The sequence below is a fragment of the Hemiscyllium ocellatum genome, chromosome 1 (genome assembly GCF_020745735.1).
Source record: "Hemiscyllium ocellatum isolate sHemOce1 chromosome 1, sHemOce1.pat.X.cur, whole genome shotgun sequence".
Lineage (NCBI taxonomy): Eukaryota > Metazoa > Chordata > Chondrichthyes > Orectolobiformes > Hemiscylliidae > Hemiscyllium > Hemiscyllium ocellatum.
The window spans coordinates 163,731,240-163,756,622 of record NC_083401.1 but is presented as its reverse complement, the minus strand read 5'-3'; the positions used below and the strand labels follow the sequence as shown (position 1 = coordinate 163,756,622).

Sequence of the window (25,383 nt, the reverse complement as noted above, 5' to 3'; positions counted from 1 at the left end):
CGTTCAGGAAAAATACAGACACTTAATTTGGAGTATGAGAGGCAGAGATGGAAAACAGTCTTCCCCTTGCTGGTGTGACCAATGAGAGGGGGTATGGGTTCAAGTTAAGGGGCAGAGTGTTTGGAGAGGATGTAAGGAAAAGTGTTTTTACTGTGAGGGTGGTGAGGATCTGGAACCTCACTGCCTGTAAGGGTGGTAGAGGCAGAAACCCTCACAACATTTCAGAAGTATTTAGATTCTTACACTTGTGATGCCAGAACATACAAGGCTCTGGGTCAAGTGCTAGAAAATGGCATGAGAATAGTTAAGTGGTTGCTTTTGAACGCTGCAGACTCAATAGGTCAAAGGCCCTGTTTCTGTGCTAGAGATCTGTATGGCTCTATAAGCGTTTTGTAGGAGTATTGAGTGTGTAGTGTTGGAATGTACATGTTTTGTAATTCTACCATTTTATTTGTTACAATTTTTTGGTTCATATTCAAGTCTGTGACAGTTGCTTCAAAGAATAATTGGAAACTAAAAGTAGTCTAGGATAATGATTCTCACCCATCAACTTTGAATTAATATTCAGGTGAATTGTAGTATTGACATCAGCACAAGTGGTAAAGCTCAGTGCCTTCCTTGCAGTGATAGTTTTTGAATGGAAAGTTGCAATATGTGCTATTTTCTTACAGCCACAATCCAAATGCTTTATTTAAATCAGTAAATCAGCAGTTAGCCTGAAATGTATTTCAATATACTTGTTAGGCCCTAGCATCAACGCCAGTGTCCCAGAAATGGAAATTTGTCCTTCAAGTTCCTCATTCCTCCAGCTTATAGTCCAGGAAAATCTCAACCTCTCCAACAGAACCTTGGACAGGAATTTGAATCCTATTAGAGTCATTGAGATGTACAGCACGGAAACAAACCCCTTGGTCCAACCCGTCCATGCCAACCAGATATCCCAACCCAATCTAGTCCCACCTGCCAGCACCCGGCCCATATCCATCCAAACCCTTCCTCTTCATATACCCATCCAAATGCCTCTTAAATGTTGCAATTGTACTAGCCTCCACCACTTCCTCTGGCAGCTCATTCCATACACGTACCACCCTCTGTGTGAAAAAGTTGCCCCTTAGGTCTCTTTTATATCTTTCCACAGTTGTAATAATCTGCTGTATGAATAGACTTCTTTTCAATATTTTCCATTATACAAAATGTAATTTTTGTATAATTTTAATTGAGCTAAATTACTGTTGTCATACTTACTGGTTTCTGCTGCTGTCCCCTTACTTTGGAATAAAGAGTTGAATTTGTACTTTGTGTTAGTTCAGCTTTCTTTTGGAGAGAGTCACGTTATACATATGTGAAAGAAAGCAATGTTAAAAAAGATGCTATTTTTGCATCAGTTTGAGATTGAGTCATTGTAAGGCAATTTTCATAAAATGACACTGTGCATATTACTTATGGGATTCACTGGCATAACTCAACCCAAAATGAATGCACGAAAGAGTTGAATCTTTGATAGCTCTTTCTATTGTTACAACTGAGATATATAATTGTGATTGTGTCTTTGATTTTGGGATCAATTAACTTCTTTATGTGATTTCTCTTGGCTTCTATATGACAGTAAGATTGAATGAATTGACAGCTCGAGATCAAAAGGAAACTTTTTTTACTGGTGGGAAGGTACAAGTTATTTATGCTAGCAGTCAATGACCACAGTCTTTGAATAGTCCCAAAGTAACTGACAGTGCTATAGTTCTCGAGATGTAAACAGTGGTGCTGTAACCTATTTACTTCAGTTAGTTCAGTCGGCTGGCCGGTTGGTTTGCAATGCGGAGTAACATCAATAGTATAGGTTCTGTTACCACACTGACTAAGGTTACCATTGAAGGTCCTGCGGTCTCAATCTTGCCTTTCATCTGAGGCATGGTAATCCTTAGGTTAAATCAACCACCAGTTGTCTTCCTCTAATGAGAGAGCACACCTGCGATCTCTGGGACTATGGTGGCCTGCCTTCACTTCTAAGAGGAAGGGGAGTCAGATCAAAGATAACTAATTAGCATTTGTACTTAGGTATGGGACTAATGTGCTTTTCATTGTCAGGGAAGAGGGTAGGGCCAACTGTTTTTGAGATGTGCATACTTATGAATCCAGAAGTATCACAAATAACATTTTTCAGCTTGTCTTGTGTGATTTGCAGCCACCTGTGAAGTTGAGAGAATCTGATAAATTGAAGGATGAAGTGTTTCTAGGTGGAGGAAATGCTGACTTCACCATTCACACACAAAATGCTTGGGCTCAGATTGAAGACTTTGTTTGTGGAAAGTATTAAGAAGGGTGGAAAGTTTGCCTAAATTAAAGCTAGAAGAAGGGATCTAATGTGCAATTCTCCCAGTGCATGGCAGTTCAGGATTAGAAGTTACCTAGCTGGCAAAGTAAAAAGGAAACAAGCCATGCAAAAGGTGAACATAGCTTTAGCGTGGTTCTGGGTGGATGAATTATCCATTTATGGTTACACATGACACTGTCCCTTAGTAGGTTTGGTTTGAAATTATTCAATCATTTGTTACAAGAAATGCTTTGAAGTATTAATTCTTGACATTCCATCCTTTCAGCTGCCTTCCAGCAACTAACTGGAAGTTCAAGCTTTAAGTTATCTACCACTATGGAGATAAAACCTGTCTTTTGAAAAATACGCATTTGCCTCCTATTTCAAGAAGTATCATGTGGATGATCAGGGTGACCAAATATACATGACTGAATCTCTGAAATTTAATCTCTGGGAAGAATAGTGACATTCCTCCATTGTTTCAGTTTCATCATACTTCTCTTACAGCAGAACATTTCAGTTCCTTTGTAATTTCCAGATTGCTACCATTGCACTTCATGCTTCTCATGCTCCCAGGTCTATCTGTTTTCCACATATTAAAGATATGATTATAAAGTAGAGATTTCTATGGCAATTAAATTGTTTCCCAGTGTGTAGGAAATTTGAATCTGGGTTTGAATCCCATCATGGCAGATGGTGGAGTTTGAATTCAATAAAAATCTAATGATGACAATGAAACCATTGTCGATTGTCAGAAAAACCTATCTGGTTCACTAATGTCCTTTAGGGACGGAAACTGCCATCCTTACCTGGTCTGGCCCGTATGTGATTCCAGACCGACAGCAATGTGGTTGACTCAACTGTCTTCTGGGCAATTAAGGTGAGGCAATAAATGCTGGCCTGCCAGCGATACCCACATCGCATGAATGAGCCAAAAAAAAGGGAATACGTTCTTGCTAGAATATTTGATCGGAATGCTTGAAGCTGGCAATGGTTTGGCAATATTTAAGAGTTATATGATAAAAAGACATGACTAAATGGCTGTCACAACTGATGACAGTGAGAATGAGAACTTCTGTGAATTCTAAAAAGAACACAATGCAAGTGAAAGGAAGACCAATCATGAATTACCTGTCACTTTACTGGGATTACCATTCAACTTGAATGATGGTTATAATGTGCTATTAGAGTACTACAGTTTCCACCAGTTTTCTTTCATGTACAAAACATTTCCTCTATGTATATTTGAGTGGTATACCGAAAGAACAACATCATCCTGTTCAGTTATCCAGAACCTGACTTCCTTTTAATTTTTCCTTTTCTCCAATGGCAGTATGTGGTGTTGCAGTCAGAAGCTGTTTGGAATGTCAGCAAGTAAGTCGAACAAAATCTGGTGCTGATAATGCGAAAACTCAAAAAACGATGCAGAGCCTCCTTGGAAGTGGAAAGTTAACAGCCAAGGCAAGTATATGATTTGTATGCAGAACACTGACCCAGGAAGGTGGAATTCTATTAGATCTGATTTCTAGATAACTGTTGTGGTTGATTCTTTTTTTCACAAATTAATTTCACAGCAGCACATTTCAAAATGTGATGGCATGGCATTGTGGGTACTAACAATAGACATAATTTAATTGCATAGATTTCTGAAATGGTTGAAAAAATGATGAACAATAAAACTGCATTGGTCCATTGAAGATTACTGGTTTTCATCCAGTGCCACACTCTAGGAGATGTTCAAGGACTTAGTTTGAGAGTTTGCTGTTTTATGACTTTTCTGGCTAAGAACAGGATCTAGTTATTTGCGAAATACATGGAAAGAAATATTACGAGAAGGGAGCAGGATTAGGCTATTAAGCCCCTCAAGCCTGCTCTGCCATTTAACAAGATCAAGGCTCATGATTGTAACCTCAAACTTCCATTTTCCTGTCATGTAGGACTTTATTAAAGGGTTTCTTAAAATCCAAAAATGCCACATCCCTAGTTCTCCCTCAGCTAACTTACTGGTTAAGCTCTCAAAACAATACCTCGTCAGCTCGATTGTACTCTTTCCCTTTCATTAATCTAGTATTTCTATAATTGAGTATTTCCATGGCTCCCATTCTATTCTGCATAATATTCTGTCAGCTTTCCTAATTACTTTCTGTGTTTCATACACAGTGGCAGCCAGATTCTGTCCGTATCAAATTGTAACCTATTCACACTCCTGAGAATTCATGTTTTGAGTGTAGGATGGTAGGGAGTAGAAGCTCTGGTGAATCATAGGAAAGTACTAGTCACACTGGTATGTCTTAACGCTGACTGAAGTCAGTGTCATCGAAGTGTTTACTTCTATTGATTTATGCTAATTGAAATAAAGCTAAACATTTTCTCTTTTTGCCACCCTGTGTTACCCCATTTGTTTGGATTCAACTCATGTTCTTAGTGAAAAGACAATGTTCCTACGATTGGTTTGTAACTTTTTGGCCAATTTTGGCAGTATTAGGCAACAACTTTCAAAAGCTGATTGGGGGCAGATGTTCGCAGATAAAGGGATGGTTGGAAAATGGGAAGCCTTCAGAAATGAGATAACGAGAATCCAGAGAAAGTCTATTCCTTTTAGGGTGAAAGGAAAGGCTGGTAGGTATAGGGAATGCTAGATGACTAAAGAAGTTGAGAATTTGGTTAAGAAAAAGAAGGAAGCATATGTAAGGTATAGACAGGAGAGATCGAGTGAATCTTTAGAAGAGTATAAAGAGAGTAGAAGTATACTTAAGAGGGAAATCAGGAGGGCAAAACGGGGACATGAGATAGCTTAGACAAATAGAATTAAGGAGAATCCAAAGAGTTTTTACAAATATATTAAGGACAAAAGGGTAACTTGGGAGAGAATAGGACCCCTCACAGATCAACGAGGCTGCCTTTGTATGGAACCGCAGAAAATGGGGAAGACACTAAGCAAGTATTTTGCATTGGTCCTTACTGTAGAAAAGGATATGGAAGATATAGAATATAGAGAAATAGCTGGTGATACCTTGCAAAATGTCCATATTACAGAGGAGGAAGTGCTGGATGTCTTGAAACGCATAAAGGTGGATAAATCCCCAGGACTCGATCAGATATACCTGAGAATTCTGTGGAAAGCTTGAGAAGTGATTGCTGGGACTCTAGTTGCAATATTTGTATCATCAATAGTCACAGGTGAGGTGCCGGAAGACTGGAGGTTGGCTAACATGGTGCCACTGTTTAAGAAGGGCGGTAAGGACAAGTCAGGGGACTATAGACCAGTGAGCCTGACCTCGGTGGTGGGCAGGTTGTTGGAGGGAATCCTGAGGGACAGGATGTACATGTATTTGGAAAGGCAAGGACTGATTAGGGATAGTCAACATGGCTTTGTGCGTGGGAAATCATGTCTCAAAAACTTGATTGACTTTTTTGAAGAAATAACAAAGAAGATTGATGAGGGCAGAACAGTAGATGTGATCTATATGGACTTCAGTAAGGTACATGACAAGGTTCCCCATGGGAGACTGATTAGCAAGGTTAGATCTCATAGAATACAGGGAAAACTAGCCATTTGGATACAGAACTGGGTCAAAGGTAGAAGACAGATGGTGGTGGGGGAGGGTTGTTTTTCAGACTGGAGGCCTATGACCAGTGAAGTGCCACAAAGATCATGCTGGGCCCTCGACTACTTATCATTTATATAAATGATGTGGATGCGAGCAAAAGATGTACAGTTAGTAAGTTTGCAAATGACACCAAAATTGGAGGTGTCGTGGACAGTGAAGAGGGTTACCTCAGATTACAACAGGATCTTGATCAGATCGGCCAATGAGCTGCAAAATGACAGATGAAGTTTAATTCAGATAAATGTGAGGTGCTGCATTTTGGGAAAGCAAATCTTAGCAAGACGTACACATTTGATGATGAGGTCCTAGTGAGTGTTCCTGAACAAAGAGACCTTGGAGTGCAGGTTCATAGCTCCATGAAAGTGGAGTCGCAGGTAGATAGGATAGTGAAGAAGGTGTTTGGTATGCTTTCCTTTATTAGTCAGAGTATTGAGCATAGGAGTTGGGAGGTCGTGTTGTGGCTGTACAGGACGTTGATTAGGCCACTGTTGGAATATTGCGTGCAATTCCGGTCTCCTTCCTATTGGAAAGATGTTGTGAAACTTGAAAGAGTTCAGAAAAGAATTTCAAGGATGTTGGCAGGGTTGGCAGATTTGAGCTATAGGCAGAGGCTGAATAGGTTGGAGCTTTTTTCCCTGGAGTGTTGGAGGCTGAGGGGTGACCTTTATAGAGGTTTACAAAATTATGAGAGATATGGATATGATAAATAGACAAAGTCTTTTCCCTCGAGTGGGCGAGTCCAGAACAAGAGGGCATTGGATTAGGGTGAGAGGGGAAAGGTATAAAAGAGACCTAAGGGGCAACTTTTTCACACAGAGGGTTGTATCTGTATGGAATGAACTGCCAGAGGAAGTGGTGGAGGCTAGTACAATTGCAACATTTAAGAGGCATTTGGATGGGTATATGAAGTGGAAGGGTTTGGAGGGATATGGGCTGGTTGCTAGCAGATGGGACTGGATTGGGTTGGGATATCTGTTTGGCGTGGACGGGTTGGACCGAAGGGTCTGTTTCCATGCTGTACATCTCTATGACTGTATGATTCTATGTCTTCACAGGGGGATAAATTTGACTAAAGGGGAATATATAAAAACAAGCTCAGAGAAAAAGAAATTTGGAGATTAATTACAGCACATTAATAACTTTGTGAAAAATCATTTTGATTAACATTGTGATTTTGCTTTCAGAGCTTGATTAGTGACATGTTTCTGTTTGTTCCTTTTAGAGTTCTACTGATGTTGCAACAGGTGGTATTTCACCAGTAAGAGATCTTGACCGATTGCTACAAGATATGGACATCAATAGACTTCGAGCAGTTGTGTTCAGAGATGTTGTAAGTTTCACAGTTTGTGGTTTTTTTTTAGTTTTCTGATTTTTAGTAATTTTCATGAGTGATCACAGTTGAACACTAAAAGTTTTAAAAGATTTTATTAAAACCCCAACCAATTTTCTAATGTCTTTTGAGGAAGAGAGCCTGACATCCCTACCTGGTTACATCTATACGTGCCTTCATTTCCACAATAAATGATTGACTTTTAAGGCACTGATGCGGCTTGTAAATGTAACAAATATGACATTTTCTGTGTCAGAAAATGTTTTATAACTATTGATTGGAAGCCATTGTACAGTAGCACGGTTTCTTCAGATTATGCTTATATCACTGATGGTAAGTTAATTCAGTTTTGTAGCAAATTAATGCATTGGTGTTTTATATGTTTGGGGATGTGAGAAAGAGGAAATTTTACAGAACTTGAACTCTATAGTTTTCATACTGCTACTACTAAATCAATATGTTTTGCACTCATTAACTTTGTTATGAACTTTCCCCTTCAATTTAACAAATTTTAGGTTAGCTGAAGAAATTAGGGATAGGAGGGGATTTGTAGTTGGGGAGAACTATTTCGTCCGCATGTTTAAAAACGTCTGAACAGCAAAGCATTAGATATCTGAATTTCTGTAGCCTTTCTGGTGTTTGAGTATTATAGTTGGAGCAGGTGAGGGTAAGAAATTGAGCTAGGCTTAAGAAAGCTCTCCATGCTGGTCATGGAAATATATTAAGCATGAGACGGGGTCTGCTCATCTTCAAATTGATGGATGTGTGAAAATGCAGGAATTCAAGCCACATTTTAAGTTCCTTGTTTGTATCTTTAGCAATGTTGAGCATAAACAATGCATCTGTATTGCTGATATCTAGTTAACGATGTCAGAATTTTTCCACTGGAGGCATTTGGGTAATAATTGATTGCAATGAAGAAACCAGCTGTTTACGAAAAGAAAGTATTGGGACAACATTTATTTGGACAACTCCTCTGGGTCCAGCCACAAAATTGTACTGGAGAACAATTTAACTCCACTTAAAACTATGTTTTGCGTTTTATGGCTGCTGTCAGAATTGCTGACTATTCCTAGCATATTTGTTATTTTATTTTCTGAATCAACAGTTTTATTCTTTTAATGATTATAATGCTGTTGATTAATGTCACTGTTAGTAACAAAGGCACCTGATACATTTATGAAAATGGACTTATCCCAGAAATTCTGATGGGATAAGGGACACTGGGAGTATTGGGCTACTACTATTACTACTACTACTACTACCACCACTACTACGACTATGTTGCTTATAGAGTAGATGGTATCTAAAGGAAACTTAGTCCCTGTGTGTATAAAATGGTGGCTGTGACAGAAAGGAACATGAATAATTACATAAATGTAATTGCGTGAATAACGTCAGTAAAGAATTGGATTTGATTATTTTTCAAAATCATGCAAAAGTATTGTTTATGTTGTACTTCATGTTACTACTAAAATCTGTTGAAATGATTCACTGCAGATTGTTCTTCTAGTTGGTTAGAAGGAAATCAGTTACCTTAAGAACTGAAATTACACAATGCAATTATTGTATAACTTTTAGCTTTTGATAACTATGAATGCAGAACTCGAGGGTTTAGTATGTCTGTTATTTAAGAAATACCAGACATACTAAACTCTTGAAATTACAGTATTAGAATCAAACACTTTGTGATCCAAATATTTGTTTTAATTTCAGGTGACTTGTGTGTGAAATTTATGACACAATAATTTTTCTTAACTTTTGTGTACTTAAAGTGATCCATGAACAACAGCACTATATTTAAATTATTTTAATTCTACAGGAGGACAGCAAACAGGCCCAGTTTCTAGCCTTGGCTGTGGTGTATTTCATTTCTGTATTGATGGTGTCAAAATATAGGGAAATTCTAGAACCTCAGAAGGACAGAAAACTGTCTCGTAGTCAGTCTGTCAGAAGCACTGAGAATACAGATGGGACTACATCAACCACAGGTTTGATTTATTAATACATCTTGTTGTATACTTTTATATTGTTAAAATGTGTGTCCTCGTTTACCATTGTTTCTGTTCCTTATGTAATCATGAGGGGCATGTATAGGGTAAACAGACAAGGTCTTTTCCCTGGGGTGGGGGAGTTCCGACCTAGAGAGCATAGGTTTAGGGTGAGAGGAGAAAGATATAAAAGAGAGCTAAGGGGCAACTTTTTCACGCAGAGGGCAGTGCATGTGTGGAATGCCAGAGGAACTGGTAGAGGCTGGTATAATTGCAACATTTAAAAGGCATCTGCGTGGGCATATGAATATGAAGGGTTTGGAGGGATATAGGCCGGCTCGATGGGACTCGATTGGGTTGGGATATCTGGTCAGCATGGATGGGTTGGACTGAATAAAGGGTCTGTTTCTGTGCTGTACATCTCTCTGACTCTGTGACTCTAAATGCTACTTCAAGGGAAATTACAGTGAATTATGGATTCCCATAGGGTTTGATGCTAAAGCCAGAGTTAAATTTTCACACAGAGAGGGTAGTGTGTATATGGAATGAGCTGCCAGAGGAAGTGGTTGAGACGAGTGCAATTGCAGCATTTAAAAGGCATTTGGACAGGTATATGGACAGGAAAGGTTTAGAGGGATATGGGCCAAGAACAGACAAATGAGACTAGTTCAGTTTAGGAAACCACTTTGGACCGATGGATCTGTTTTCATGCTGTATGACTCTGTGACATTCCTTTTGAGCTCTTCTCGCCCAGAAGAACTAACATACATGTTACAGTACTATACCGTATGTACAGTTGGTTCTGCTACAGTGTGCATTTCTTCAATGCGAATTGGCTATAATGCAGTTGAAGAATTTAAACCATTATTTGTAAATGTGAACTTTCATTACCTATGTTGGGTATAATGTGATTCTGGTCCTATTAGTTTAAATGGTGCTGCTATTTTGTGATTTTCTTAACATGGGATTGCGCAGGAATGGAACTATTGTATTATATCAGAACAGACTGTGTAGGTAACACTGTGCCTTCCTAGCTGAAATGAATTACAATATAAAATAAATCACTGACCGTTAGATAAATTTACATCCAGTTGAAAAATTTAACCCGGGATTAAGAACACAGTATTACTCAATTTGTTACTGAAGTTGCAGCCCTGAACCAATGGTATTCAGTGATTCACTAATGCAAATTAATATCAACATGTGTAACATTATTTATACAATCATGTGCATTATAATTACTGGGGTTCCCATTCTGCTGTAGAAATACTTAGTTGACAATGTACTAAAAATAACTGACTTTTTGATCCCATGTGGGATATCTTCATTGATCCTTTTGAATGAGCCCTGTGCAATTTTAATTTGAAGGTCTAAATTGAGTTTATATGTACTGTTTCTGCCCAAAACCAGCAGGAATAATATTAACACCAGAATTCAGCCTGGGTCTTTGACATTAACCTGCATGTGTGTATCTAATGATGAGTAAATTAAGATCAGGAGTTGCTGTCAGAATCATCTGATGTCAAGATTTACATGGGTAAAATGGTGACACACTGTGTAAAACTGGAGCTATCAGTTTAAATCAAAGAAATAGGCTCTCTCCCCTTACCCACCCCCAATAAAAAAGGTCCAACTGAAATACTATTAACAGGTCTACATTAAATAAGCATTACCTGTTGTTATGACACATGGACAGCAGTCCAAACCAAATTAGCCTCCCTAATCATGGATTTGCAACACTGTAAAATTAAAACATTCAGTGATACTCAAAATCACCCAATTGTTTCAGAACAGACTTTGCAAATAATAGATATTAGGCATTCGTAAGCATGAAGCAGAGAAGTATACTGATAGAATTTCCATGCTACTGGACAGACAGCTGAAGATATGACTGCCAATATTGGGTTAATTAAATTGGGCAGAAGGAAGATGCTAAAGAGGTAAATTTAAATGAGTGCAGAGATCTTGGAAAGTTGAGGCAGGAGGAAATTTTAGACGCAGAAGCTAGGCCATGACAGAATACAAAAACAGGGATAGTTTGAAAGCTGATATGGAATCCATGTAGGCTAACTCATATGTGGTAATAGAGGAACATCACTTCATGTAAGATAATACACAGGCAGCAGAAGTTTGGATTATCTAATTTTTAAAGAGTGTAGAATGAGTGTGATCAACCAGGAATACATTGGAATAGTCCAGTTAGAGTAATGGAAACGTGAATAAGAGTTTCAGCAGCAATTGAATTGAGTTGACGTTGACCAATTTTACAGAGTTAGAGATGGGCAGTGGTAATGATGTCATGAATGAGAGATCAGAAGCTCAGTTTGGTATCAACAGTCATCACAAGGATGTTAACCACTCATTTTGCAGTGCTTGTCTGCTGGAGACTGGGGTTGGGTAGTGGTTGTGTGGTCAAAATCAAAGTCGTTGAATTTTAAAAAAAAGAAAATGCTGGATCAGGCGGAATCTGATATAGTGTTTTTTAAAAAAAAACCTTTAAATTAAAATATTGGTTGAACATTAATTTCCAAATCATATATAATATATTATGTAATAAATTATTTGTGTTATGTAGCAAATCATAACCATATTTAAGTTGATTATTAAAATCTGTTTCTCTGCTGATGTACAGAAGGTTCATCAGCCACAGCTGTTCCAGTGGCAAGTGATGATGCCCCACATGCTCCAATTCGAAGAGACTCTGGTATCGGAGAAGACCAGGCTTTAAGTTCACTCACTGAGTTGGCAGCTGGGAATGAGACGATGTCTGAGGTTGTCAGTACTGGTCCAGATGCAATGAGTGAACTATTGTCAACCCTTTCCTCAGAGGTGAAAAAATCACAGTCACAGGAAAGTAAAGATGAAATTGGAAGTGATTCTGAAAGCAAGACTACATGTTCTATACCATCTAGGTCCCAAAGCAAAAATGTCAATGTGAAGGAAATCCTACGAAGTCTGGTGAACACACCTGCAGATAGCCTTGAAGCAGATATGACATTAATAGGGCCAACCTTTTTAGGAGTTATTGGAGATGCAGCAGGAGAATCATCTGTACAATTTCGTTCTTTTGACAGGTAAATATACAGATTTCCCACTTTTTATATCTTAATTTTTCACTGAAGATAAATTTATATTCCTGACTACATTTTTGCTTATTGTGCATGCGCAAACAGTTTTAAGGAGCCTGATCTTGGCAGTGTTATTGTAGTGTAGTGGTATTTGATTCTTGTCTTTCAATAGTGGTTTAATGTATTCCAGTTTTTCCACTTTGTGCACACTGGGTTGATTAGTGCAACCAGACCAATCTGCAGTGTAAATGAAGAAGGAAGAAACAAGAGCACAAGGATACTTCAGCTCACCTGCACATTATCCTATTCAAATTTGGGGTCAAAAGTGACTGGCAACGACTTTATTTTGCATTGTGCCCAGTACTTTCATTCACAGTATACTCCTGTCTCGAACTGAGCTGCAATTCGTTATCTCTGTTTCCCCCAAACACCCTCCCAAAAGCCTTGTACAGGAATAATGAAAACATAGAAGGATTGGAGCAGTTTACAGTGAGGTACATTACAAAAGTAATAGAGAGGATTTAAAAGTCAATTTCAATCTATTAGATGAATGAACAAAATATTATCTCTCCTAGTTTTGTATGAGTAATACCATAGGACAAAAATCTGTACATGTGATTAATGCACCACAGTCTACTTTCTTACAGGTGCAGAATGTTTAAAATGTTGTATACATCTCAGCAGAAGGCTAAAACTGATAGGCTTGCTTCAATTTTCAGAGTTCCTTGATCAAGTAACTAAACTGTGAAGGATACGTACATTTTTTGTTTAACAATAAGATTTGTAACTGTAATGCGATGGAGGACTTCTAGATTTTTGGAGAAATTAAGAGAATCTGTGAATGCCCTCCTTAAAAAAGAGAATTTTAAGCAGAGAATTAATATATATATTTAAATTTATGAAGGGCCTTGGTGGAGTAAAGAAAAGTCTCTATTTTTAAAAGAAAATCTAGATAATTGGCAAAAAATGTTGCAGGGAATTGAATTATTTTTTATGTAGTGTGCTGAGTACTAAATTGTAATAATGAATTGGGTATATCATTGAAGAAATAGTCCCAGGGCAGTGGTCAGTTTGGGAGTAATTGAATAACTAGTAAGCATACTGGACCAAATAGACTACTACTACTTTAACATTTTGTTTCTGTGATGAATTGATCTGTAATGCAGTGGTTAAGGTCCAAATTAGATCACCAATCTTTATGTAGGTAGTATGCTCCAGATGAATTTTAGTTGCTCATGCACCATTTGACCTGAACAGCCATTTGAACAGCTAAGACCCTCAATATTTGAATTGAAATGTCTGCACCAATATCTTGTTGAGCGGCACGATGGCTCAGTGGTTTACACTGCCTCACAGCGCCAGGGAACCGGGTTCAATTCCACCCTCAGGCAACTGTTTGTGTGGAGTTTGCAAATCTTCCCTGTGTCAGCATGGGTTTCCTCTGGGTGCTCTGGTTTTCTCCTTTGGTCCAAAAAGGTGCAGGTTAGGAGGATTAGCCAAAGTTAAGAGGATTAATGATGGGAAATGTAGGGGTGGGATGCTCTTTGGACGGTTGGTGTGGACTCAATGGGCTGAATGCCCTGTTTGCACACTGCAGGGATTCATTGATTCTTCCTGCAAAATAGGAATGCTGTAGAATATGCAGAAGTTATTTTGCAATTGCTCACCCTGATAATTATTACAAAATATTTGTTACTTAAGTATGATAGTGTGGGTTTAGGTTTGCATCATAATGTAATTTGGAATGATGAATTACTTTCATAACAAGTTATGATAAAACAATAGTGTTAAAACTTCTTTTGAGATTTTCTTGAGGATTACCTTTTGGTTTTCAGGGGTTTGTAAAGGATACTACATAAATGAGAGACTTGGTGCTTGGCAACAGTCAGGAAATTACCAGTTAAGTTCAGTGATAGGGTCATGGTCTAGAAAGAAATAGGAAATGTCAGATGTTTTCCCTGGAGCATCTGAGGCTGAGGGGTGACTTTATCGAGGTTTATAAAATCATGACTGGCATGGATAGGATAAATAGACAAAGTCTTTTCCCTGGGGTGGGCGAGTCCAGAACTAGAGGGCAGAGGTTTAGGGTGAGAGGGGAAAGATATAAAAGAGATTTAAAGGGCAACGTTTTCACAAAGAGGGTGGTGCATGTATTGAATGAGCTGCCAGAGGAAGTGGTGAATGCTCATACAATTGCAACATTTAAAAGGCATCTGGATAGGTATATGAATAGGAAGGGTTTAGAGGGATATGGGCTGGGTGCTGGCAAATGGGACTAGATTAGGTTGGGATATTTGGTTGGCATGGATGGGTTGGGCCGCAGAATCTGTTTCTGTTCTGTGTACATCTATATGACTCTAAATATTTTCCTCCTTTGCTTCATTTGCTCTGTCTCAGTCTCATTTTTCTCCCCCTGCGCCAACTTCCACCATCCTCGTTTCCAAGTACTGATATAATGAAAACTTAAGGCTTGGAGATTTGAATTTTTCGGGATCAGCTGGACTCCCACCATCGTCTACAGTGGAGTCGCAGGTAGATAGGATAGTGATGAATGCATTTGGTATGCTTTCCATTTATTTTGTATAGGAGTTGGGCGATCATTTTGTGGATGTACAAGACATTGGTTAGGCACACTTTTGTGTGCAGTTTTGGTCTCCCTCCTGTAGGAAGGATGTTGTGAGACTTGAAAAGGGTTCAGAAAAGATTTTTAAGGATGTTGCTAGGATTGGAGGGTTTGAGCTAGAGGGAGAGGCTGAATGAGCTGGGACTGTCTTTATCAATTAATGTTCGGGCCCTGGGTGTGTTGCTGAATAAAGAGTCTTGGGGTGCAGGTACGTAGTTCCTTGAGAGTGGAGTTGCAGGTAGACAGGGTTGTGAAGAAAGTGTTTGGTATGGTTGCTTTCATTGGTCAGTGCACTGAGTATAGGAATTGGGTTGTGGCTGGTCAGGACATTGGTGAAGCCGCTTTTGGAATGTTGTATATAATTCTAGTCGCCCTCCTATAGGAAGGAAGTTATTGAACTTGAGAAGGTACAGAAGAGATTTACAAGGGTCTTGCTGCGACTCGAGGGTTGGAGTTATGCAGAGAGGTCTTTTTTCCCTGGGGCATCAGAAGCTGAGGGGTGACCTTCTAGAGGTTTAGAAATCATGAGGAGCATAGATAGGGTACATAATCTTTTTCCTAGAGTGCAGGAGTCCAAAATTAGCGGCATAGGTTTTAAGGTGAGAGGGTAAGAGGAGAATGATTTAAAAAGGACCTGAAGGGTAACACTTTCGTGCAGGGTGGTGCATGTCTGAAATGAGCTGCCAGAGGAAGTGGAGGCAGGTACAATTACTACATTTTAAAAGGCATTTGGATAGCCAGATGAATAGTAAGTGTTTCGAGGTATACGGGCCAAATGCTGGCAAATGCACTTGGATCCGATTGGGATGTCTGATACAGCCTGGACGAGTTGGACTGAAGGATCTGTTTCCATGCTGTATGACTCCATGACTAAGTGTGTCCCAGATGGTCTAACAATGGTGCCTCAGTCATGTACAGATTTTTTTGTTTCTCAGACCTAAGTTTAATGAAAACTTGTCTCCTTGTGTGTAAAGTGTTCAAATATTCAGCAGAAAAGAAGTAATTGCAGAATATTCTAGACTTAAATATAATCACAATATCATTTGGAATTTCACACCGTCCAAATAATAGGGATGATATCTTCTTCTAATTTTTTGCAAATAATTATTTGCATGAATCACTTGTTCCAGAGTAATTATTGGTTTATAATTTGATTGAATGACTAAAATCTCTTGAAACATTTTATTGGTTGTCATGAGCCACTTTTCCAAAAGCCCATTGCTAAAAGACTCAGCAACTTTACTCCTACTAAGGAAACATAATGATAATCTGACTGGGTAAACTACAGATCAATTGAGTTTACAAAATAGACAAAGCTCTTGTGTGCAAGGGCACAGTATTTTCCCCTGCTGTTCCTATTTTTTATTTTAAAGGACTGTATTTTGGTTTTTGGGACTCCTTTCATGTTTTTGTTGCTCATTTATTAGATGATGCAATCTGAGTGACAACAACTTTGGTGTTTGTGTTGACACACTTGGACTTCACAGAAGCAGAATTGGAATAATTCACCAATATCCTCAATTATTAGCTCTCCAATGAACTTATTAAGGCTTATTATATTATTACTTGGAAACATGCATTCTGTCCAAATTAGACTGAACCATGTACAGCTTGAATTTTTATTTGTATTTTTATATTGGGGATGTTAAAATTAGAAGTTTAGTTTCATTTTTGAGTACTAAGAATAGTGATGCATTTTCTGGTAAGTTGTTTATGTTAAATGAGGCTTTTAATAAAAACAAATTCGCAAGAAGGTCAGTGAGTGGCTGTTTTCTTTCAGAGGGAAGCGGGTCACTTAGAGAGGAGAAGTTCTGTATCATCTGCAGTGCAGTTTAGCAGTCTCCCAAGTGATCATGGCTGAAGAAAATAAATCCTGACTGAGTGGAAGTTAGTAAGGAAAAAAGGTCTGGAAACATAAGGTTTTCACATATCAGAGAAACCATTTTATAACACATCTATTAAATGCATGGGTTTAAAAATAAGTGTTCTGGAGTAAGTGGGCTAAATTTGCAGTTTGTTGTCAGGTCCCATGAGGATGCATTAGCTAAAGAAAATCAACATTTGGCATTTATTGTTAATGGGATAGAATGTAGGAGCAGTCCTTTACTTGAGGAGGGATGTAGTTGTATTGGAGTAAATTCAGAGGGTGTTCACAAGATTGACTCCAGAGATTGATTTATGATGAAAGATTGAGCATTTTAGATCCATATTTTCTGGAGTTTAGAAGATTGAGAGTGGGTCAAATTGGAATATACATGATGCTAAAGGTTTTGCCAAAAATACGTGTAGAAGGGATGTTTTCTCATGTGGGGCAATCTAGAGCAATTAGGATAAGAGATAGCAAGTTTAAAACTGAAAAGGAGAGGAATTGCTTCTCTGAAAGGAGCATGAGTCTATGGAATTCACTATCCCCAAAGTACAAAGTATTTTCCTATGCTTATACTCTATTCCAATTGCAATTAATGCCAATTATTGAATTTCTTTAGTTACCAAAACTTCATGAGACCCTGACAACAAATTGTTGACTTAGTCCACTTTCTCCTGAACATGTGTTCTTTAAACTCCTTCATTTAACAGATGTATTGTATGGTATTTTCTCTAATACCTGAAAACATTCTGTTTCTGGACTTTTTATTCTTCCTAACTTCTAATCAACTCAGGACTTATTTTCTTCAGCCGTGACTGTTTTGGAGACTGCTAAACTGCATTGCAGATAATATATTAAGTAAACTTAAGGAGGGAATAAACAGACTTTTAAGTAGTAATGGGTTTGAAGTGATTGTAGAAGCTCTGTGGAGTTATTTTAGGGTTGAAGTGTTATGGAGAGTGGGTATGAAAGAAGAGTTGAGGCTGAGCTGAGATAAGCCAGGATCATATTAAATGGAAGAGCAGGCTTGAGGGGTTGAATTGCCAACTCCTGCTCTTAGTTCTGATGTTCTATAGTAGCATTTAGTGAATGCAGAAGTTTTATGGAAATAAGCCATATCTAACAGCAGTGCCTACTGAACAAGGAACTTCAAAAGTGCAAGTGGGGTGACCCTTCATAGGGTTGAGAGGTAAGATTGTTGTTGAGGATAAAACGGAATTTTCATTTCTGATATTTGTAACAAGACCTTTGAAGATAGCTTTTTACTTGGTGCAAAATAGACTTTTTTGTGTAAAAAGCTTTGATATTCCTTTGCTAAAAGTAATTTAGCAGTCCCAAACCTGGCTTGAGAGGCCATAATTTTATTCTGGAATTTGAATTGTCAGTATCTCCAGTTAATATCATAATTCATATGGAAGATATTACTGTCCAAGATATCATAATATTAAAATTGGCGCTGCAGGTGCAGATTAACAAGCAAAGTTCTTTTAAAAGTAACTATATCCAACATATGTAAAAAAAACCAAAACACAACTTTTGCAAACTGATGAGGTCAGACCTAATGCATTTCTATTGTATATGCACATAGCTAGAACATTTTAGCTATGCAGTTACTACATTTTTAAAAAATGCATCACTAGGTTAAATGACACCAATAGCATCCACTACATTTTTCTCCATGTAGTAGTGTAAAGACCTTAACATTTTTCCTGTATTTTTGAATGTGGACTGAAATGGGAAAAGGACAGATTTGGAAGCCAGCGATTGTGGAAAGCATTGCTGCATCCTTTGGAAAGAAAGTTACCTGACACTATTGGTAGTGATCTTTACACTAGTGTTTGTTCAAACAGTGGGGAAAATCTCATTAGAGATGAGCGGGAGTTGATGGATGTGTACAATTGGAGATTTGGCCAGAAACACATTGCCAATTGATCAGGAGAATGGTGACCAGCTGTTCATGACAAAGGCCTACTGTGCACCAGTAACTATGTGATTGTCTCCCTGATAGCTGAACAGTGTGTTGGTGTGAATGCTTGAGCAGAAGCAACTGAACTTCCAAAAAATGAAGGGGCTGCACTTTCTCTGCTGCTTTAAGTATTCTGGCCTGAAAAAAATCAAGTTTATTTCCCTCATCAGTTGCTGTGCTTGTGGCTTTTAACCAATCAGTCTCCCAGTTCCTCTTACAAGTAAGTGAAAGTACATGGAAATGGTAAAGGGTCAACTCAGTGAACTCTGTGAACATGGACCATTGAGCTGACTTCCCAGTTTTGCCCTTTATTCATGACATTTTTTTGTTTGTGTTTGTATACGGGAAATTTTGTAAAAGGACTTTGTAAAAGGAGTTTTAACTTGTAGAATTACATGTGCTTTCCTTTCAACCTGAGTCTGAAAGGAAGAGAAATTGGGTAAAAGTTTTTTAACTTGTGTGAACACTCTGGGATTAGTGGATCTTGATTTCCAGTGCACTATCACATGAGACAAAGCAGCCCTGAATTCATGCAACCTTAAACTCGAAATTCCACAATCCTTTGCAATGTCAATGTTACTTAAGTGATTTCGAGTTTTTCTTGGTTTCCAGTTAGACTTATTTTTTTGACAGCACTTATTAAAAAAAAATTCTCCACGTTTTGGCAGTCATCATTCCCCCGTTTCTCTTGTGGCCTATTCTTTGCTTCATCAGTTTTACTGCCTCCACTTCCTCTGCACTCCTTTTTCAACTGCAACCCCAAAACTCCAAGCAAAGGAAAATGTTTGGAGCCTTCTCTTCCTCTGCTGTTGCAGCCTTCTCCTTCTCTCGCTTCTACTCATCTTGTGGCCTTCTCCGCCTCAACCCCCTTCGCATTTCTCTTGCAGTCTTTTAAGTCCAGCTGACTTGTGGCCCTCCGCTCCCAGCACCCATTTTACAGCCCTCTCCTTTCCTCACCCCTGTCTTGTGGCCCTCTCCTATCTCGAAACCTCCTGCAGACTCCTCCTCACCCCTAACCTTGTACAGTGTCACCTTCTCTGGCACACCCACCACCACCACCTCTTTCAACCCATTCACAGCTCCAAGGACTCTGCAGGATACCCTACCCCTTGTAGACTCCGTAAAGGTATTTTAAGTGGCCCATGGCAAAAGCTACTGTCCCCACACTTGCCCACAAAAAGTGGCTTCATCTTTTCAAGGGACTGTTACCATTCATTGTCCGAACTACTTGCTGCTCCGCTAATCATGGGTTGTTTCTCTTCTGTGTTTGTTGATAGCTGATGAAACTGAGAGTGCAGGAAGGTCCAGTGTGTACCAACTTCACCAATTCTACTTACAGGGATGGTTTTTCCTTGATTGGTTGCCCCTTGTTTGAATTTGCTGAGGTGTTTGGTGGTTTCAGAGGCAGATTCTTCTGCTACCCCCACCCCATGAATTTTAGATCTGACCATGCTCAACGTCAATTTTCATTTGTGCTAAGGGTTACTAAGTGACATAGATATTTCACCTAGAGATGGATTAGTAACAGTTAAGTGGCTTGCTCCAACAATCTTACATGGATTACAACTCTGGTAGCCTCAACATGTTGTCATCACAAACCTAAAGAAAGTACTGTATATACTCATGTGAAAGTTGACATTAGGTAAAAGTCAACCCCTTAATTGTGGCCAAAAAAATCTTGTCTTTTCTCGTGTAAAAGTTGACCCTACTATATTGCATTATAAACCTCTTACAAAGGAAACTGCATGTCTCCATTAACCCACTTAAATGAAATTGCATTCATTCATTCATACTGGTATCTCTACTTATCACTGTTCGTTTACCATATTGTGTCTCTATTCATTCATTCATAACTCTACTAAGCCCATTTGGTTTACTACAGCACAGTTTGATTCATTCATTCAGATCAGTACGAAGTCTATCGGTCCTTATCTCGCTTTGTTCACTATACATCCAAAAGTTAATATTGTTAAAAGGTTAATCATTTTAATTGTGCCATTATATCTGAATAAAAATGAGATATATTAGCAACATACTTCTTTCATTCTTCGACAAATTTGTTAATGTTGTTGAGGTTCATAACAAATGAGAGTAAATGGGAGGGAAATGGAAGAATTGAGTGGGAAAGTTCAAGACAGTTACGTATTCAGAATTTCATAAATGTTTCATTTTAAGTGTGCTATTATACCAGGCCATGACCGTGTTGAACAGTGTGATTTTGCAGGATTTCAATGAATCTTTGACATGTTAAATTTTCGTACCAGTAAGTATAAATAAAATTTCCCACCAGTAATTCATTCTGGTTTCTCTTGCTTTTACTGCTTTTCCTTTATGGTAATTCATTGTGTTTTTCTTCTTTACTCGAGATTAGCTGAGCGATCAAGTCAACTTCTGCTAAAAATACAGTATTTCAAACTGCAGCATGAATTTCAGTCCCTCAAAACTAGTGCCCGTGTAATAGTCAACCCGACAAATTGAACCTTTAAATAGTCTAAAAAATTTGACTCACATGAGTATTGACGGTAATGGTTTGATTTTCATCACCCTTGTATTCCCTATTATTCACAAGTAAGGAATTCAAGTAATATTTTAAACAAACATTCCTACACGCCCTTGAAATACCACTACCTCATACTGCTTCACAATTAATGGAACACATGGCCCCTGCATTCTTCATTCAGTAAAATTTGTTTGGATTCAGTATTATCTTCCTCAGTTCTCTATCATGTCACTGCCTCTTTGCTTTTAGAAGTTTGCTGCATAATTATACTTAGGCTCTTCGTGTGTGATCCAATCAGCTGTTTCTTGGGCGCTTCTGGAATTCATTCTCTCATTTCTTTTATTTCTTTTTTGTCTTCTGCTTTAAGAGAAAAAACAGATCTGCTGATGGTGCTTTTTATCCTTATTTTGTCTGTCATGGAACCTTCTGCTTTATTGATGATTCTTTGCAGTGTCTGGACTGTTTGGAAATCTGGCAATCATTGAGTCTTCTATTTTTTATGTCACTGTAGAATATCTCATTCATTCCATGACAGCTGAATGAAAAGACCGTTTTTCCAAGATTTTTTCAATGCCCTGTTCATCTGGTCCAGTGTCGCCTTTCTCTGAGAATCAAACACTAGTTAAAAGTTGTTGTCTGGCAATATGAGACATGTTAGTACAGTCCAATTCTTTTGCACTCTTCTACAGATCCAGTCACCTACAACTTGAAATTCATAGATGCTTAACACAATCTGTTTCAGTATTTGTATTTTAGAAAAGTGACCATTCCTCGTAAATATTCAAGCCTATGGGTTTCATCCTGAAGTGTTAATAGTAAGTTCAAATTTATATTGCTATTTGAAGTGATAGACATTGATCACAAATCATTATTTCTGATTTTACTTCTTGAAGGAAGTGAGAATAACGAAGGCATGTGTTGTGTTCTTTTTGGGTAGACTCCTAACTCATGCCTACTTATCCACTTTGTGCTTCTACTGGTTGCATATTTCAGACTCTAAGAAAATTGGAGGATAATCGTACCCCAACTAGGATTCTCTGGGAAGCAAGGGTGGAGATTGCAGAGCTATTGGCCTTGATTTTTATGTCCTCGTTGTCTACAGGAATAGTGCCAGAAGACTGGAGGATAGCAAATGTGGTTCCCTTGTTCAAGAAGGGGAGTAGGGATAACCCTAGTAACTATAGGCCGGTGAGTCTTAGAGAGAATTGTAAGGGATAAGATTTAGGAACATTTGGATAGGAATAATGCGATCAAGGATAGTCAGCATGGTTTTGTGAAGGGCAGGTCGTGCCTCACAAACCTTATGGAATTCTTTGAGAAGGTGACTAAGGAGGTGGACGAGGGTAAAGCGGTAGATGTGGTGCATATGGATTTTAGTAAGGCGTTTGATAAGATTCCCCATGGTAGGCTACTGCAAAAAATACGGAGGTATGGCATTTAGGGGGAGTTGGAGGTTTGGATTAGGAATTGGCTGGCTGGAAGAAGACAGAGGGTAGTAATTGATGGTAAAGGTTCATCTTGGAGTGCAGTTACCAGCGGTATTCCGCAAGGATCTGTTTTGGGACCATTGCTGTTTGTCATTTTTATAAATGACCTGGAGGAGGGGCTAGAAGGTTGGGTGAGCAAGTTTGCGGATGATACGAAAGTCGGTGGAGTTGTTGACAGTGAGGAAGGATGTGGCAGGTTACAGCGGGATATAGATAAGCTGCAGAGCTGGGCAGAAAGGTGGCAAATGGAGTTCAATGTAGCTAAGTGTGACGTGATTCACTTTGGTAAGAGTAACAAGAAGATGGAGTATTGGGCTAATGGTCGGATACTTGGTAGTGTGGATGAGCAGAGGGATCTTGGTGTCCATGTACACAGATCTCTGAAAGTTGCCACCCAGGTAAATAGTACTGTGAAGAAGGCATATGGCGTACTGGCTTTTATTGGTAGAGGAATTGAGTTCCGGAGTCCTGAGGTCATGTTGCAGTTGTATAAGACTCTGGTGTGGCCGCATCTGGAGTATTGTGTGCAGTTTTGATCTCCATACTATAGGAAGGATGTGGAGGCACTAGAATGGGTGCAGAGGAGGTTTACCAGGATGTTGCCTGGTATGGTAGGAAGATCATATGAGGAAAGGCTAAAGCACTTGGGGCTGTTTTCATTGGAGAAAAGAAGGTTTCGGGGTGACTTGATAGAGGTGTACAAGATGATTAGGGGTTTAGGTAGGGTTGACCATGAGAACCTTTTTCCATGTATGGAGTCAGATATTACGAGGGGGCATAACTTTAAATTAAGGGGTGGTAGCTATAGGACAGATGTTAGGGGTAGATTCTTTACTCAGCGAGTCGTGAGTTCATGGAATGCCCTGCCAGTAACAGTGGTGGACTCCCCCTCTTTATGGGCATTTAAACAGGCATTGGATAGGCATATGGGGGAAAGTGGGCTAGTGTAGGTTAGGTGGGCTTGGATCGGTGCAACATCGAGGGCCGAAGGGCCTGTACTGCGCTGTATTTTTCTATGTTCTCTGTTCTGTGTTCTAACTGTTTACTGTCATTGTTCACAACAGTTGTTGAGAATCGTAGAATTCCTTCAGTGCAGACAGAAGCAATTGGCCATTCAGTTTGCACCGACCTCTGAACAGCATTCCACTCCATCCCTGTAACCTTGCATTAACCATAGTTGAGCCTGCACATCCTCTGAAGAGCATCCCACCTAGACCCAGACCCCTACCCCTACCCTAACCTTGTAAACCTACATTTCTCATGGCTAATCTAGCTAGCCTGCAAATCCCCAGATGCTATGGGCAATTCAGTATGATCAATCCGTCTACCCTGTACATCTTTGAACTGTGGGAAGAAACCACAGCACCCAACGGTAACCCATGCAGATGCAGGGAGAACGTGCACACACACTGTCATCCAAGGCCAGAATTGAACTCTGTACCATGGCTCTGAGAAGCAACAGTCCTAACCGCTGTGCTACCATGTCGCCCGTTCAGACTTTAATGTCTGAAAACATTTTCCTTAGTTTAAGTTTTGCTTTTAGATAATCATGTATTACCATGATTTACTTCAAAAAGCCAGTAGTAAAGCGTAAAATGTTTACCTATATATATGCTTTTACTAATAGATAGCATTGCAAATGCAAATTTCCTAATTCAAGCATCACCGTTTGGGTCTGTTATATCTAGAAGCACAATTGTCTCCCCAGTTAGTGTCCAGCACCTAAACACAAAAGCAAAATTAATATATAATTGACATCTTATTCTCGACCAAGTGTTTTGTGATGCAGTTATGATGATCCTACCTCTGGGTAAGAAAATCCAGGTTCAAGTCCTGCTCCATAATGTAAGCAAGGTTGATTTAAAAATAAGACCTTTTGCTTCTTCGTAGCTAAATCAACAATGGCATTTGCCTCCTGATGGTGGGTATGCTGAGCAATACAGCCCAGAATAAATAAAAATAAAGACATAGAGATGCCAAAAATCCAAAATAAAAGAGAACCAGATGGCATCTGCAGATAGGAGGAAATAGGTAGAGTTAGTATTTCAGGTCAATAACCTTTCATCATATTGATCTGTGCCTACTAGAGTTTGACAGCAAAAGAGAAAGTAAGAAAGAGTTCAAACTCTTGTTCCCTATTGGTAACTGTTGGTGATAAATAAAATTGGTTTAGAATGTGAAGAGGCTTGTGTTCAATATCTTTATAATTGAATAGCATGCATAAATCAGGTTCACAGATGGAAACCTATTTGGGTGGCTCCCTGGGTGAAAGCATTTCTGAGAATTGGTGTGTGTCTTCATGAGAGAGTATGCAAGAAAATTGGCAGTGTGGGTTGAGGGAGGGAAAATAAATGAAGACATTGGGAGAGGCATGCTAATGGTTCCGTTATATCGGTGAGTCTTTAAAGAATGTAGACCAAATAGGAAAGGTGGCGTATGTTCTCCAATTCTGGGCTAGCTTTGTTTAAGTCCTTAAGAGAACATTTTGAATTTAGTAAATACCAATAACAAGTTAATTGTTTCGGGTTTTATGATTAAGTAGGTTATCTTTTAATTATTGATCACGATTGGAAAATGATCTCTTATTGTATATAGACATATGTTTACGGCGCTTTGAATTACAGATTTC

General features: G+C 38.8%; 1 protein-coding gene across 1 annotated transcript in view; it reads left to right on the top strand.

The window, feature by feature from the left end:
* lrba (LPS-responsive vesicle trafficking, beach and anchor containing) overlaps positions 1-25,383 on the top strand; it is an 866,835-nt gene that overhangs the window by 184,152 nt on the left and 657,300 nt on the right. The window contains exons 27-30 of the mRNA XM_060827381.1: positions 3,645-3,772; positions 7,145-7,252; positions 9,075-9,243; positions 11,876-12,317. Of these exons, the coding sequence (XP_060683364.1) occupies positions 3,645-3,772; positions 7,145-7,252; positions 9,075-9,243; positions 11,876-12,317 (847 nt within the window). The remainder of the gene's footprint in view (positions 1-3,644; positions 3,773-7,144; positions 7,253-9,074; positions 9,244-11,875; positions 12,318-25,383) is intronic.